A 17321-nucleotide genomic window follows, 5' to 3' on the forward strand; every position below is an offset into this window, starting at 1 on the left:
GTGGTGGATGTGGGTGCAGTGTTATGAAGTTAAAGGCATGTACTACACCTTTAAGAGAGAGTGAATGCTGTTTTGAACTGAGACCTTACAAGCACCTGTGTGATATGACTAATGGCAGCCCCAGAGAATACTGGAAAATTGAAAATATGGGACATTTGGCTGTGAAATGGATACCTGAGTTGGTTGCTGTTTTGACGACAATTCAAATTTAACCAGTTTAAATTATGCCCAGCATACTAAAACCCAGTCGAGTTTGAATTTATTGTTTTGCTAACATCGAACGAATGAAATGATCCGATTTGGGAATAGAAAAATGCAGGCATTTTGAGAATCAGACGGAGCAACTGCCATCAACACAGAGCCAAGAAATTAGGTAGCACTATCAAAGGTACTTGTTCATTTGAAACATATCCACAGTAAAACGAAAGATGACGACCTAAGATGATCTTCAGCTGAAAGAAGACAGACACCAAAGATGACAGCGGCCATGTGGTTTTGAAATGAAGCTGATATAATTTTAATAAGTGTTTTACTGGAACAGCACATTGTTCGAGAGTTGGAGGCAGATAGTAAGCAGTTAAGAGAAAGTGGATGCTTAGAGTTGTGAGTAGTTTTTGTTTGATGTTCACTTATAGAGTTAAAGAATAATTAAGTATTATTTTCTTGAAATAGTGGCATTTGGGAGTTCTCGGGCACTCATTTTAACAGATAACGAAGCGAGGTGAAGTTTACTGGGTGTTTGGTTTAATTCAAAGAAAATTTCACCGCCATGTCGTGATAATAGTTACAACATATAAAAGACATTTAGATAAGTCTATGAACAGGAAAGGTGTGGAGGGATATGGGCCAGGAGCAGGAAGGTGGGACTAGTTTAGTTTGGGATTCTAGTTTGGTTGGGCTGAAGGGTCTGTTTTCCATGCTCGATGACTCTGATCTGACAATGTCCCGTCCAGCTGCAGTAAAACCTTGTGACCTCTGTGCTCCATTCCCATTTCTCTTTGCAATCACTTGCTGCAGCTGCAGACAAACTTGCGTTTCCTGTAGCAGGGCATCTGTATCCCTCTGTCGTGCACTGTTGTGCAGCCTCTCACCATTCAATACCAAATCGCTTTTCAATTCCTCCTCAGGAATTGCCGAGCAACACTTCCCCACATTATCCTGCCACTCACTTCGACAGACCCTCTGCCTCCTCTTCACGGCTCATTTTCCTGTGTGTGTTTTGGGAGTCATTGGCAACTCTCACTCTTACCCATCTCGTCCCTTCATCCAAGGCAGTGAGACAGATTGTAAATACAGGCTGGAGTTAATACTTACTCTCCTGAGCTCCGAATCCTGGACGGTTCAAGACCAAAGCCCCTAACAATTTGTCTGACTGCACTACCAAGGAACAAATGAAACATGAGCCCACTCCCCCTTTCACACCAACTCTGCCTGATCCCATTATGATTTTGCGCACATCGTTCCGTTAACGATGGGGTCTTGTCTCTGCTATGGAGGAGACCACAATGGTGGATCTATTGAACTCAGACAGCCAATGGCTGCTTTTGTTGTCGGACATCTTTGGTGAAACGTGTTAGAAAAAAAAAACAAACAAACAAAGCAGGAACATTCCCAATCCTAAGGTGGGAATGTGTCCTCAACGTTGGACGAACGTGGGATTAAAGACCAGCTACGCAAGTGCCAACTCCCCCTGGGACAAGGCAAACCAGGGTGCTCAGTAACATCAGGGTGTGGGGAGTTACAGTCTCCTGTTCAGGGCAGATGGGGAGAACGGCGTATCAGAGACATCACGATCTCACACAATCGGTGTGCAGTCTTGTCGGAGTCGCTCAATTCCCAAAGGATTAGGTGGAAAAGCACGGAGTGAAAAAAAAAATCAGTCGCCAAGACAGACACAAAGCTTCCATAATAACACGGCAGACAGCCCCACAACTCACCTGCAACATCCAGGTTTTCACCAGCAAGGGTCTGGGTGATGTCATCCTGCATATTGCAGAACTGAGGAAGAGGGAGAGAGAGAGAGAGAGAAAGGTTAAATGCCATCAACTCAGACCACTAAGAGATCCAGTCTGATCCCTCGCGACCCGACCAATGACACGGGGCGGGACTCTGCATGGCCGACCAATCAGACAATGGGCCCCATTGCGCCCCCCCCCCCCCAGGGCTGAGCCTGGTTTCCCAGCCTTTGAGGACTCAGTGGCTGAGACACTGACAGCACCCTGGGATTGCCACCTTCCAGCTGCTGATCCACTCGGAGCTCCTCTCACCGCTGGGCGTCCCTTCCCCAATGTTGACCAACCGTGAATCTGCCTTTCTCCAGATCCCTGCAGCAACAGAGGATCAGAGTCCACCGTGAGCAGCACTGGGACTGCGGCCTTCCTTCGCCATCATTGTCCCATTTTGTGACTCCCTGCTGCTCGCTCGCACCCCCCTCCCCCCGCACCCCCCCCCACCAATCAATCCAGCCCCTGGGGTCTGGGAGCCTGACCTGTTCAATCTGATCCATCAGCTTCTCCACCTTCATCACACTCACATCCTTCATGGACTCTCTCAAAGCTCCAAGCCCAGCCTGATAGGCCTCCACAACCTGCCAGCAAAAAGACTGGAGCTACGTAAATGCAATCTGGCTGGGGGGGGGGGGGGGGGGGGGGGGGGAGGAAAGAGGGTGCATAGCCCCGGCCGGACTGACTGAAGCACAGACAGCAGATCGGGCAGCATCCGAGGAGCAGGAGAATCAGCGTTTCGGGCCCGTCGTCATTCCTGATGAAGGGCTCCGGCCCGAAACGTCGATTCCCCTGCCCCTCAGATGCTGCCTGACCTGCCGCGCTTTTCCCAGCAGCGCACTCTCGGACTCTGATCTCCAACATCTGCGGTCCTCGCGTTCTCCTTACTGAAGGACAGGCAGCACCACGTGACTGCCTCTTCACAGAGCGGGATGATTCACGTCGCACAATCCATCACAGCAAGCTCAAACCGGGGAGGGAGAAGGGAGGGGGGGAAAGGGAGAGAGAGAGAGCAAGACTGAGAGACAATGAGAGATGGACGGCCAGAGTTAAGGAGGACAGAAGCTCTCCCATACCGTTTTGTCTGTTTGGGAGGAGTAAATCCGATCGAGGATGACCTGAATGGTATTGAGTTTGGCTTCGATATTCTCCAGCCGTTTCTCTGTTCTCCTTTTCACTCGAAGACACTTGAGGGCCTGTATCAGAAACAGGGGGGGGGGGGGGAACAGTTATCTCCGTACCCTCCGACAGGGACCAGCTCCCCTGAACACCGGAAGGACCCAGCCTGAGGTGCGAGGGGACTGCATTAACGCACAGCAAGATCCCAGGCCGGCACGCAGCAAAAACGCTCTGTGCAATGGGCGACTGGTGAACCAATCTTTTCCAGGGGACCCTGGGATGCCAACAGCACAGCAACAAGGTCAGCAGCTTCAATCCACAGGAGGGAGACACCGAGCGAAACCCAAATGGAATATTCGTCACTCACCAAGTGCTTTTTGTCGGCTTTGAGGTGGCTTCTTGCATCCTCGTTGGATCTAGGAACGGAGAGAGTTGTTTGAGTGAATGTCCCTTCCCCGCCCCTTGACGCATCTCACTCACCTCCCCACCCCCCCCCCCCCACCTCCAATGCCTGCAGAGGTTCTCCATCCCAGAACCCACCGAATTGGAACCCAGTCAGCAAGTTAGTCCACGTATTGGGTTCCCCACCCCCAGTCGCCAAGGCCGGAGACTCCGCCCCCAGTCGCCAAGGCCGGAGACTCCGCCCCACCCCCCCCCAGTCGCCAAGGCCGGAGACTCCGCCCCCAGCTCTTCCAGGACGATGGAATTCCAGATGTTCTCAGCAAAAGGGATCCCACCTCAGTCTCAAACTGCTCGTGTTGTCTGTGACCGTGGCTCCAAGGCTTTGAGAACTGCCAACTCAGAACCTTTTGCAACCAACGTGGTGGCTCAGTGGTAAGCATCTCTGCCTCACAGCACCAGGGACCCAGGTTCAATTCCACCCTCAGCCAACTCTGCGGAGACTGCACATTCTCCCCGGTGTCTGCCTGGGTTTCCTCCGGGTGCTCCGGTTTCCTCCCACAGTCCAAGGATGTGCAGGTTCGGTGGACTGGCCACGCTAAATTGCCCACAGTGTAGAGAGACAGACAGGTTAGGTAGAAAATGCAGGGTCACAGGAATTGGGTGGGATGCTCTTCAGAGGGTCGCTGTGGACCCGATGGGCCGAATGGCCTGCTTCCATGCTGTAGGGGTTCGACATAAAGACAAACCTAACTCCCTTCAGTCTCCAACTTCGTCTGGCATTTGGTTAGGTCTAGGTTTAACACATCCACGAGTTCCCCCTTATCCACCCTGCTCGATGCAAATACCAAATCAAGTGTGAACATCCACTTCTGTGCACAGTGAGAAACAGCTACCCCAGAGCTCCAAGCGAGACAGTAAACGGACGTGGGTAGGTTAAACACAGATTGAGCCACGCAAATTCAGCTTTTGTTTCATGTCAGATGCTCACGGTGGATGAAGTCAAATTTCCGACTGCTCCAGTGAGCTCTCACTTACCTTTCGACCTCCTGCGACAGGGTGTCCACTTTCTGGGATAACATTTTCTCACACTTGACGAGCTGGTACACGCCGACATCGATCTCAGTCACTGCGGCAGCACTGTTTGCCGGGGAGGGGCTGAACTTGACGACCTGTAACGACAGGTTCAGAGCGAGCAGTCAGTGTTTGATGGGGGGACAGTGTAGAGGGAGCTTTACTCTGTATCTCACCCCGTGCTGTCCCTGACCTGGGAGTGTTTGATGGGAAACAGTGTAGAGGGAGCTTGACTCTATCTAACTCTGTGCTGTCTCTGTCCGGGGAATATATTCATGAACACTACTATCCCAATGACGATACAAGTATTTGAAGTGGCGTATTTTGTCATGGTGTTTTTTTTTAAATGAAGAGAGATTCAGCCAGAGGAGACAAGCAGTCTGCTCCGAGCTAATTACCTAAACAGCTTGGGGAGCTCGTAGGTTTATTTTTTTAAAAATGTTCAAACGATAGAAGCAGCCTGGATGGGTGGGGTCAACCTCCCACAGATCCAGGATTCCAGTTTAACTTTCGGTAGTTGCTAGGGTTTGGAAGCTGCTATCCATCTCTCCCTATTACAGGAAGATTGAGTTCTCTCTCGGAGTTTTTTTCTTCACATTCCTTCCTCTTGGACAGGAGAACCGCACGCCAGACAATCAATTTTAGTGAATTTGCCTTTGCCAAGGGTGTATTTATGGGATGTTACTATCTTGGAACAGCTAATTAGTGGTAGTTAACACATATACTATCTTAAGTTAGCGAGTTCTGAGAAGATTTGTAGCTCAGGTTGAGGTTCTGGATATAGGTTTGTCGCTGAGCTGGTAAGTTCACTTTCAGACGTTTCATCACCATGCTCGGTAACATCCTCCAGATGAAGTACTGGCGGTGTAGCCTGCTTTCTATTTATGTTTGGGTTTCCTTGGGTGGGTGATGTCATTTCATGTGGTGACACCATTTCCTGTTTTTTCTCAGGGGGTGGGAAATGGGATCCAAGTCACTGTGTTTGTTGATAGAGTTCCGGTTGGAATGCCATGCTTCTAGGAATTGTCGTGTGTGTCTCTGTTTGGCCTGTCCTAGCGCGGATGTGTTGTCCCAGTCGAAGTGGTGACCTTCCTCATCCGTATGTAAGGATACTAGTGAGAGGAAATGATATCACCAACCCAAGGAAACGCAAACATATAAAAAGAGAAAGTGGGCTACACCAGCACTACTTCATCCAGAGACTCACTGAAGATGTTAGCTAGTATGGTGATGAAACATCTGAAAATGAACCTTCAGCTCAGCGAGCAAACCTAAATCCAGAACTATCTACAGCAGGAATGCAGGCAAGCTGGTACGGTTTAGAGGTACACACTCAAACATACATATCAAGTTGAAGGTGTACCTGTAACAGAGAGTGAATGCTTTTCTGAACTGAGAGCTTACAAGTGTACTGGAAAATTGAAAATATGTAACATTTGGCTGCGAAATGTTTACCTGAGTTTTGCTTGCTGTTTTGACAACTTGAATTTAACCAACCAGTTTAAATTATGCCCCGGGATGCTAAAACCCAATCGAGTTTGAATATATTTGTTTTGCCAACATCGAACCAATGAGACGATCTGATGTTGGGGACATAAACAAGGCAGGCATTTTGAAAATTAGAGCCAGAGCAACTGCTATCAACACCGATCCAAGAAATTAGGAAACACTCTCTATCAAAGGTACCTTTTCACGTGAAACATATCCACAGTAAAAAGAAAGATGACGACCCAGGGAGATCCTCAACCGGAAGAGGAAAGACACGGAAGACGACAGCGATTGTGCTGTTTTGAAATTAAGTCAGATGTAATTTTAATAAGTGTTTTACTGGAACAGCATATTGTTACAGAGTTGGAGGCAGGTCTGAAGCAGTTAAGAGAAAGGGGGGGGCTTAGAATTGTAAATAGTTGTTTAATGTTCACTTTTAAGAGTTAACAAATATTTTCTTTCTTTTCTTTAAATCGTGGAATTTGGGAGTTCTCTGGTCACTCATATTTTAACAGATTAGGAGGCAAGATGAGCGTTTCTGGGTGTTAGCAGAGGGGGCACACACACACACACACACACACACACACACACACACACACTAAGGCGGCTCACAGAGCAACACAGAGAGCTGTCGACCAGTGTACAGAAAGAGGATGTTGGGGATAGTGTATTTGACAGATTGAAAATTGGTTAGCGGATCAGGAACAAACAGGTCTTTCTCTGCACGAAAGGCAGTAACAAGTGGGGTTCCCACAGCGATCAGGACTAGGAACCCAGTTGATCACAATATATATTAATTATTTAGACCAGGGAACAAAAGGTCAGCTCTCAAAATTGGCAGATAAAAATATAACACAATCCCTACAGTGTGGAAACCGGCCCTTCGGCCCAACCGACCCTTTGAAGAGGAACCCACCAAGACCCATTCCCCTACCCTATATCACTTCCCCTCTGACTGGTGCACCTAACCCACACATCCCTAAACACTATGGGCAGGTGAGCCTGGCCAATTCACCCTGACCTGCACATCTTTGGATTGTGGGAGGAAATCGGAGCGCAGACATGGGGAGAACGTGCAAACTCCACACGCAGACAGTCGCCCGAGGCGGGAATTGAACCGAGGTCTCTAGTGCTGTGAGGCAGCAGTGCTAACCACTGAGCCACCGTGCCACCCTGATGCAAAGCTGGTTGGGGTGGGGGGTGAACTGTGACGAGGATTCAGAAACGGCGCTGTGTGGTTTGGACAGGCTCAATAGAGTGGGCAAATGCATGGCAGATGCAGTTTAACGTGGATCAATGAGAGGTTGTCTTCTTTGGTAGCAGGAACAAAGGCAGATAATGACCTGAATGGTGATGAAGTGGGGAAAAAGGAGGTGCAATGAGACCTGGGCGGCCCTCCGCCCCCACTGGCTGAGAGTCAGCCTTGCAGGAGTGGTGGGCTCTCCGTGGTGAGGGGATTGAAGGACAGGAGCAGGGATGCACAGGGCGAGACCAGACCCTGGGCTATTGTGTGCGCGCGTGCGGCTTGGGGGTCTCCTTATCTGAAAAAGGATGTCCTTGCTAACACAGTGGGTGCAACACAAGTTGACCAGATTAATTCCTGGCAGGGGGAAGACCAACATGTGAGGAGAGATCGAGTGGGTTAGGATGCAATTCACTGGAGGTTTCAAGACTGGGGCGAGGGAAATCTCATCGAAAACCAGAAAATCCGCAAAGGACAAGACAGGCGAGCTGTCGGAACAACGTTCCTGATGGTGGGGCAGTCCAGAGCCAGGGGTCACAGTTTAACGATAAGGAATAAACCTTTTTCCAGACTGAGGAGGGGAGAAATGTCTTCACCCAGAGAGTGGGGAGTCTGTGGAATCCCCTGCCGCACAAGAAATGGCGGAGGCCAAAACATCCGAGGAGGGAAGTCGATGTCGCTCTGTGGCCGCAACAAGAAGCCGCTGGGGAAACTGAGCAGGTCTGGCAGCAGCTGTGGGGTCGATGGACTGGACAGGTCAACTCTGCCCTCTCCTCACAAACGCAGAGTTCCTTCAGCAAAGAGTCTGTTCGGGTTTCAGAGATACAGCACCCGCAGTTCTGTGGTTTATTGTCAATCGGGTGGCTGAAGGGAACCAGACACGTGGTTCTGGGGTGTGGTTGGGGGGGGGGGCGTGGTGAGGGGCGTAGAAGAGCGCAGGTACTGAGCTGAATGATCAGATTAAGCAGGACCCGGGGACTGAATGGCCTGCTCCTATCTTGTGTGTGACCATGTAGCAGCAGCAGCTGATGCCAGTGTGTGCACAACAGCCTGCTCCCCACCCCCCCCCCCCCCCCCCGACAGCGAGACACACACACTCACCTTATCACCGTCAATCTCAGTCACCGTGACCCTCTTCTCCCTCTGCAGCTGCAACAGACACAGGTAGAAAGTCTTCTCGTCCCTGCACACGGTCTGACACATCTCCTGTAACTGTGAAAAGGAAACCACCGGGTGCGCAGTCTGCAGGTGACTCTGACAGAGCCGATAAACCTCAGCTGCCTTCTCCTGCGGAAGTGGGGGGAGGGGGCAAAGTCTGAAAGTCAGTGCCTGTTCACTGTGGTTACAGGGCACAGATCAGAAACCGTGCAGGTAAACAAGATAAAAATCACGCGAGAGAGGGCACATCGCTGAATTCACTGCCTCCATCTTCCCCGAGCAGCCTGTCCCCTCCTCACTGCTATTTCAGAGAGAGCGGCGCCGAATGTGTGTGGAAACGCACTCCAATGTCTGCACCCAGCAGTCTGGTCACAGTGTCAACATTAGAGTGTGGTGCTGGAAAAGCACAGCAGGGTCAGGCAGCATCCGAGGAGCAGGGCAATCGACGTGTCGGGCAAAAGATTCCCAATGAAGGGCTTTCACCCGAAACGTCGATTCCCCTGCTCCTCGGATGCTGCCTGACCCTGCTGTGCTTTTCCAGCACCACTCTCACCTTGACTCTAATCTCCAGCATCTGCAGTACCTACTTTCGTCTAGTCCCATCATTGAGCCATACAGGACAGAAGCAGACCCTTCAGTCCAACCAGGCCCGTGCTGAACACAATCCCAAACTAAGCTCGACCCACCTGCCCACTCCCGGTCCATATCCTTCCAAACCTTCCCTGTTCATGGACTGATCCAAATGCCTTTTAAATGTTGTAACTGTACCCATCTCAGGCGACTGTCTGTGTGGAGTTTGCACATTCTCCCCATGTCTGCGTGGGTTTCCTCCCACAGTCTAAAAGATGTCCACATTGGGTGAATTGGCCATGCTGAATTGTCCCATAGTGTTAGTTACATGAGTCAGAGGGAAATGGTTCTGGGTGGGTTACTCTTCGGAGGGTCGGTGTGGACTGGTTGGGGCGAAGGGCCTGTTTCCACACTGTAAGTAATCTAACCTAATCTAACCACGTCCACCTCTAAGTTCATCCCACACACAGTCCACCCTCCATGTAAATACAAAACAAAACTGCCCCTCATATCTTTCTAAAATCTTTCTCCTCTCAGCCTGAAGAAATACCCCTTAGTCTTGAAATCCCACACCCGAGGTCAAAAACACCTGCCATTCACCCCATCCATACCCCTCATGATTTTGTCAACCTCCATAAGGTCACCCCTCAACCTCCTCAGGTTGAGGGAGGACACGTCCCAGCCTGGCCAGCATTTCTTTATAACTCAAACCCTCCATTTCCGGCCACATCCTGGTCAATCTCTTCTGGACCCCCTCCAGTTTAAGAATATCCTTCCTATAACAGGGCGACCACAACCAGACAGAGTACTCCAGAGGTGATCTCACCAACATCCAACCAATGTACATTGCATCAGAGTCATAGAGACGTACATCACGGAAACAGACCCTTCGGTCCAACCCGTCCATGCCGACCAGATATTCCCAACCCAATCTAGTCCCACCTGCCAGCACCCGGCCCATATCCCTCCAAACCCTTCCTATTCATATACCCATCCAGATGCCTCTTAAATGTTGCAATTGTACCAGCCTCCACCACTTCCTCTGGCAGCTCATTCCATACACGTACCACCCTCTGCGTGAAAAAGTTGCCCCTTTTATCTCTTTCCCCTCTCACCCTAAACCTATGCCCTCTAGTTCTGGACTCCCCCACCCCAGGGAAAAGACTTTGTCTATTTATCCTATCCATGCCCCTCATAATTTTGTAAACCTCTATAAGGTCACCCTTCAGCCTCCGACGCTCCAGAGAAAACAGCCCCAGCCTGTTCAGCCTCTCCCTGTAGCTCAAATCCTCCAACCCTGGCAACATCCTTGAGAGTCTTTTCTGAACCCTTTCAAGTTTCACAACACCTTTCCGATAGGAAGGAGACCAGAACTGCACGCAGTATTCCAACAGTGGCCTAACCAATGTCCTGTACAGCCGCAACATGACCTCCCAACTCCTGTACTCAAAAGACTGAGCAGTGCAGGCAAGCATGCGAAATGCCTCATTAACCTCCCTGGCTATAGGTGACGCAAACTTCACGGAATTATGTACCTGAACCCCAAGGTCCCTCTGTTCTACAGCACTACCCAAGGACCTACTTTCAATTGCACAAGTCCTGCCCTTGTTTGTCATCTTAAGTAACCTTCTTCACTGTCCAACATACCACCAACCTTGCAAAGTGCAAACTTAATAAGCATGCCTGCGTTACTAGACTGAACGGGCATTTCAAATCTAATAATGATCTTGCTTTTGTCTACGTTTTCTGTGCAGCCGTACCTGTGTACGCCTTGCTTTTCTCAAGCCACCCTCTGATCTGTACGCCCTTGTGTGTTATGATCTTCCTGTACTGCACGCAAAACAAAACTTGTCACCGTACGTGGGCACATGCGACAACAACATATCAAATTCTATATTCTCAACTGAAATGATAAACCAAACAGGACCCAGCACTGATCCCAGCCGACTGTTCAACTCCCCGACTTGAACTGGCAAAGCTCTTTCGCTCTCTGCCCGATTGGGATATCACGTGGTCTTGTGCCAATACTCCTGGGTGGTGGGGTGGGGGGGCAGTTGGCCAACTTGACTCAAATTGTTAAGTTGGTCCACCGTGAGAACCGACAAAGTCCGTGACGTGATGGTGGGTGGACAGCATAATGCTGGTGGAAAACGTGGCCCGATTATCCACTGCACCAGCACAGAAGAGACCCTTCTGCCCATCGATACCACACTGACAAAATCTACTCTGCTCCCCCAGCTCTTGGCCCATGAATGCTGTAGTCATTTCAAGTGCTCATCCAAGTACTTTTTTTTTAAACCTATGGTGCCAGGTTTAAGAATTGGTGCAGTTCCAAGAGGTATTAATAGATTAGATTACTTACAGTGTGGAAACAGGCCCTTCGGCCCAACAAGTCCACACCGACCCTTCGAAGAGTAACCCATCCAGACCCATTCCCCTACATTTACCCCTTCACCTCACATTACGGGCAATTTAGCATGGCCAATTCACCCTGACCTGCACATCTTTGGACTGTGGGAGGAAACCGGAGCACCCGGAGGAAACCCACGCAGACACGGGGAGAATGTGCAAACTCCACACAGTCAGTCGCCTGAGGCGGGAATTGAACCCGCGTCCCTGGCGCTGTGAGGCAGGTAAAAGGGAACAAAGGGCATGTCAAATCAAGGATGGGCTCTCACCTGAACGCGTTCGACAATAACGTAGGCTTCATCGGGGGAAACACTGCTGTTTCCCAGCAGAGAGGTCAGAGTCCACTTCAGCGGCTTAATCAGAAACAAGCCCACACCCCAGGCCAACCAGCCAGCATCAACACTCGCTGCAAAGCACGATTCCTTCTGAATCAGCCCTCGCCTTGGCAGTGGGGATAGAGAGGGGGACAACACAGGGTTAAACACACACACACACACACCCCCCCCCCCCGACGGCTTCGACCAAAATAATTCTCAAACAGCACAGACTGGCAACTGTTGCTTGTTGAGCGGGGACAGAGGGGCTTGGTGAGGGGAAAGGGTGGGCACTAAGGGGTCAAGGTGGTGAAGGATGGAGAGAGAGGGGGGTTTCGGGGTGGAGGGAAAGGGCTGGGGGGCAGATGGGTGAGGGTGAGAAGTGGGGATGGGGGAACAGAGTCATGGTGAAGGTGGACTGACGCACACACCCCCCAAGGGGCCCCCTGTGGTTCAATAGCCCCCCCCTCGAAGTGAACCACAGGGGGCCTCACACAGCCCGGGGGGGGGCTATTGAACCACAGGGGGCCTCACACAGCCCGGGGGGGGGCTATTGAACCACAGGGGGCCTCACACAACCCGGGGGGGGGGGGGCTATTGAACCACAGGGGGCCTCACACAGCCCGGGGGGGGGGGGGGCTATTGAACCACAGGGGGCCTCACACAACCCGGGGGGGGGGGGGGGCTATTGAACCACAGGGGGCCTCACACAGCCCGGGGGGGGGGGGGCTATTGAACCACAGGGGGCCTCACACAACCCGGGGGGGGGGGGGGGGGGCTATTGAACCACAGGGGGCCTCACACAGCCCGGGGGGGGGGGGGGGCAGCTATTGAACCACAGGGGGCCTCACACAGCCCGGGGGGGGGGGGGGGGGCGGCTATTGAACCACAGGGGGCCTCACACAATCCGGGGGGGGCTATTGAACCACAGGGGGCCTCACACAATCCGGGGGGGGCTATTGAACCACAGGGGGCCTCACACAATCCGGGGGGGGCTATTGAACCACAGGGGGCCTCACACAACCCGGGGGGGGGCTATTGAACCACAGGGGGCCTCACACAACCCGGGGGGGGGGGGGGGGCTATTGAACCACAGGGGGCCTCACACAACCCGGGGGGGGGCTATTGAACCACAGGGGGCCTCACACAACCCGGGGGGGGGTATTGAACCACAGGGGGCCTCACACAACCCGGGGGGGGGGCTATTGAACCACAGGGGGCCTCACACAACCCGGGGGGGGGGGGCTATTGAACCACAGGGGGCCTCACACAACCCGGGGGGGGGGGTATTGAACCACAGGGGGCCTCACACAACAGGGGGGGGGGGGGGGGGCTATTGAACCACAGGGGGCCTCACACAACCCGGGGGGGGGGCTATTGAACCACAGGGGGCCTCACACAACCCGGGGGGGGGGGGCTATTGAACCACAGGGGGCCTCACACAACCCGGGGGGGGGGGCTATTGAACCAGGGGGGTGGGGTGGGGGGGGTGGGGTGGGGTGGGGAGGCTCACACACCCTCCCTCCCTCTCTCTCCCGCTCTCTCACCGGGCCAGGTCGTGCAGCACCGTGTCCAGCCCCAGGGGGACAGCTCCCTTCCTGCGGAACCAGGAGGCCCCCTCCCGGGCGGTCAGGGTGAGCCGCTGGCGGCGGGCGGCCTCCCGCAGCAGCGCGGGGCCCCAGAACGACAGCTTGGTGTCCCAGTCCGAGCTGTTCACATCCCGGCTCCGCTTGAACGCCGAGAACAGGAACGCCATCCGCTGGTCGTCCGCCCAGTCCGGGCACAGCCGCTGCGACTCCGGCTCCAGCCGCGGCTCCGCACCCTCCGCCGCCATCTCCCTGCCGCTCGGCCCGCCCTCCACCTCCTCTCACTCAGGGTGACTGACGGCCCTCCGTCCACCGAACCACCCACTGACCGAGCAAACCCCTCGCCGCCGACCAATCACAACAGCACAATCCCGTAGACCTTCCAATCACATCTGTCGGAGTTCGCCCACCGAACAATCACAACCGTCCCCTCCCTCCGCCTACTAGCCAATCATATCTGTCGTCCCCGCCCAACCGCCAATCAAACCCGCTGACCGATCGGATTTGTCGTCCCACCGACCAATCAGAACCACCCCGCCCATCCCGCCAGGCGTCTCCGCCCGCTGACCAATCAGACCCACCGCCCCACTCATTGACCATTCAGAACCACCGTTTCCGCCCACTGTCCAATTGGAACCACCGTCCCCGCCCGTCGACCAACCAGAAATAGCGTTCCCACCTTCCGGCCAATCTAAACAACGTTCCCCGCCTCCTGACCAATCGGAACTAGCGTTCCCACGCTACGACCAATCAAAAACCAAAGTTCCCACCCAGCGGCCAATCGCATCCGCCTTCCCCACGACTGACCAATCAAATATACCGTCCCGCTTACCGACATTCTGATCTGCCTCCCCCCCCCGTGCCTACTGCCCAATCAGATCCATCCACATCCGCATCCTGACCAATCGGAACCGCGGTTCCCGCCCTCCGCCGGACAGTCCCGAGGGAGTGGGGCCGTGGCCGCTGTGCCTGCATTTCGCGGACTTGGCCAGCAGAGGGGGGCATTGTGGTCCGCAGCACTGCGAAAGATCCTTCGGCCCATCCAATCAGTCCTGACAAACACCCCATGAATCTCATCCCACTTCCCAGCGCTTGGCCGGTTGCCTTGGTGTCGCCAGCCTGCATCCAAATGGTTTCATTTTATGAGGACTTTGGCATCACGGCCCCGATGTGCATCAATGGAGCGGAGGTGGAGAGGGTCATGAGCATCGGGGTTCAGAGGAGTGACAATAACTGACCATCTGTCCTGGACTGTCCACGTACGTGCAATGGTCAAGAAGGCACAGCAACACCCCCTTCTTTCTCAGGCGGTTTGGGAAATTCGGCATGTCCGTAAGGACCTCACCCACGTTTACAGATGCACCGGAGAAAGCATTCTGTCTGGGTGCATCACGGCCTGGTCTGCCCACGACCGGAAGAGACTACAGAGAGACGTGTACACAGCCCAGCCTGTCACGAATGCTAACCTCCCAAACATGGACATTTCCCGTTGCCACGGTGAAGCTGCCAACATCATCAAAGATCCTTCCCAAACGAGATTACACTCTCTTCCAACCTCTTCCGTCAGGCAGGAGATACAGACCGCATGCACCCGACAGGACCAAGAACCATTTCGCCTCTGCTGTTATGAGACTGCTGAATGGGCCTCTCTAATTTCAAATGTAATGTTGATCTTGCTTTGTGCACTTCCTGTCAGATTCTAGATCAGAGTGGTGCTGGAAAAGCACAGCAGTTCAGGCAGCATCCGAGGAGCAGGAAAATCGACGTTTCGGGCAAAAGCCCTTCATCAGGAATAGAGGCAGAGAGTCTGCAGGGTGGAGAGATAAATCTGGTTTCCAGCATCTGCAGTCCTTGATTTTACTCACTTCCTGTCAGCTTGTCTGCGTTGCTCTGTCTAAGCACCCGATGAACTGTATGTCCTTGTATGTTATGATCTGCCTGCACTGCTTTCAAAACAAAACTTTTGACTGTATTTAGGCATGTGACAAGAAATCAAAACTACCATCTTTAACAGGCACTGTGTTTCAGATTCCCACCACACTCTGTATGATTAAAAACTCCTCACACGCGCTCTCAACCTTTTGCCCATTCCCTTTAATCTATATTCCCCTGGTCATCAGTCCCTTCACTGAAGAGAAATCTTTCTTCCTGACTGCCCTGTCTGTGCCCCTCATTATTTTATCCATCTCAATCATGAGCCATCTCAATCTCCCCTGCTCTCAGGGAAAGAACCCTAGCCTGTCCAAGCTCTCTTCACAACTGAAACTCTCCAGCCCAGGCTACATCCTCTGCCCCCTCTCCCAGTGTAATCACATCCTCCGAGAATGTGGATTCCTGAACTGCACACAATACTCTACATGAAACCAAACCAACGTTTTCTACAGTTCTGACCAAGCCTCCTATTCTGAAACTCTGTGCCATGGGCTAATAAAGTCAAATGTTCCTTATGCCTTCTTAACCACTTAGAGTTACAGGGCTGCACAGCATGGAAACAGACCCTTCGGTCCAACCCGTCCACGCCGACCAAATATCCCAATCCAATCTAGTCCCACCTGCCAGCACCCGGCCCATATCCCTCCAAACCCTTCCTATTCATATACCCATCCAGATGCCTCTTAAATGTTGCAATTGTACCAGCCTCCACCACATCCTCTGGCAGCTCATTCCATACACGTACCACCCTCTGTGTGAAAACGTTGCCCCTTAGGTCTCTTTTAAACCTATGCTCCTCTAGTTCTGGACTCCCCGACCCCAGGGAAAAAGACCTTGTCAATTTAGCCTATCCATGCCCCACATGATTTTATAAAACTCTATAAGGTTACCTCTCAGCCTCAGACGCTCCAGAGAAAACAGCCCCAGTCTATTCGACCTCTCCCGACAGCTCAAATCCTCCAATCCTGGCAACATCCTTATAAATCCTTTCTGAATCCTTTCAAGTTTCACAACATCCTTCCTGTAGGAGTGAGACCAGAATTGCATGCAATATTCCAACAGTGGCCTAACCAATGTCCGATACAGCCGTAACATGACCTCCCAACTCCTGTACTCAATACTCTGAGTCTTCACTATCCTATCTACCTGCGACTCCACTTTCAAGGAGCTATGAACCTGCACTCCAAGGTCTCTTTGTTCAGCAACACTCCCTAGGACTTTACCATTAAGTGTATAAGTCCTGCTGAGATTTGCTTTCCCAAAATGCAGCACCTCACATTTATCTAAACTAAACTCCATCTGCCACTCCTCAGCCCATTGGCCCAGCTGATCAAGATCCCGTTGCAGTCCAAGTCACTTAATCCACTTTTCCTGATACCATCAAGTCTCCTCTGAATCCTCAGTGATTCTCAGGGTCCGACCGCTCATCATGTATTCTCTCTCGCCTTGTTTGCCCTGCGCAAGTAGATCAACTCAACTCAATTGAACTATTTCTCCCTGACCAGCCCAAGTGACCATCCTCCCGTAATCTCAGGCTATCTACCTCACTAATCACCAGCCTCTCGATGTTTTTGTCTCGTCAGTGAACCTACTGATCAACCCTCAAGTTTAAATCGTCTACAGAAACCACAAAGCAGAAAAGGCTTCGATCCAGTTGGTCAGACTGTAACCGCCAAATCCCCAAGCGCAGATTAATCATGTCTTTCAGAATTGCTTCCAATTGTTCCCCCACCACTGAGGTTAGACTGCCTGTTGGTTGCTGGAATATCAGTTGCACGCTGGAGCAGCTGCATTGACATATCTCCCTTTCACGTGCACGCGTGAGTCCTCCAGCCAATGGCAAACCCATTCTGCCAACTCCTGAGGTAATGTCAGAGCATGTGGCGGCCATTTTGCCTACACCAAGAGCTGACTATGAGGTCAATCTACAGCGACTTTGATTTCCACCTAATTTTGCTGCCTCTGTGTCTGTGCTGATTGAGTGATGATTATTGTCCAAATCATCGGGTTGAAGTGTCTTGTTTTT

At 52.2% G+C, this 17321-nt stretch overlaps 1 protein-coding gene across 5 annotated transcripts in view; it reads right to left on the reverse strand.

The window, feature by feature from the left end:
* The window catches only part of chmp7 (charged multivesicular body protein 7), a 17377-nt gene extending 3733 nt beyond the window's left edge, over positions 1-13644 (reverse strand). For all 5 annotated transcript variants that reach the window (XM_043681561.2, XM_043681562.2, XM_043681563.2 and 2 more), the window contains exons 1-8: positions 13325-13644; positions 11733-11904; positions 8428-8613; positions 4560-4693; positions 3490-3538; positions 3080-3199; positions 2489-2587; positions 1938-1998 (exon numbers count right to left, since the gene is read on the reverse strand). In XM_043681561.2, the coding sequence (XP_043537496.2) occupies positions 1938-1998; positions 2489-2587; positions 3080-3199; positions 3490-3538; positions 4560-4693; positions 8428-8613; positions 11733-11904; positions 13325-13611 (1108 nt within the window). In that variant the 5' untranslated portion in view covers positions 13612-13644. The remainder of the gene's footprint in view (positions 1-1937; positions 1999-2488; positions 2588-3079; positions 3200-3489; positions 3539-4559; positions 4694-8427; positions 8614-11732; positions 11905-13324) is intronic.
* Positions 13645-17321: the final 3677 nt, after the last annotated feature.

Source organism: Chiloscyllium plagiosum, unplaced genomic scaffold (assembly GCF_037043375.1).
Source record: "Chiloscyllium plagiosum isolate Xiang-an unplaced genomic scaffold, Cpla_swu_hap1 HiC_scaffold_48, whole genome shotgun sequence".
Taxonomy (NCBI): domain Eukaryota; kingdom Metazoa; phylum Chordata; class Chondrichthyes; order Orectolobiformes; family Hemiscylliidae; genus Chiloscyllium; species Chiloscyllium plagiosum.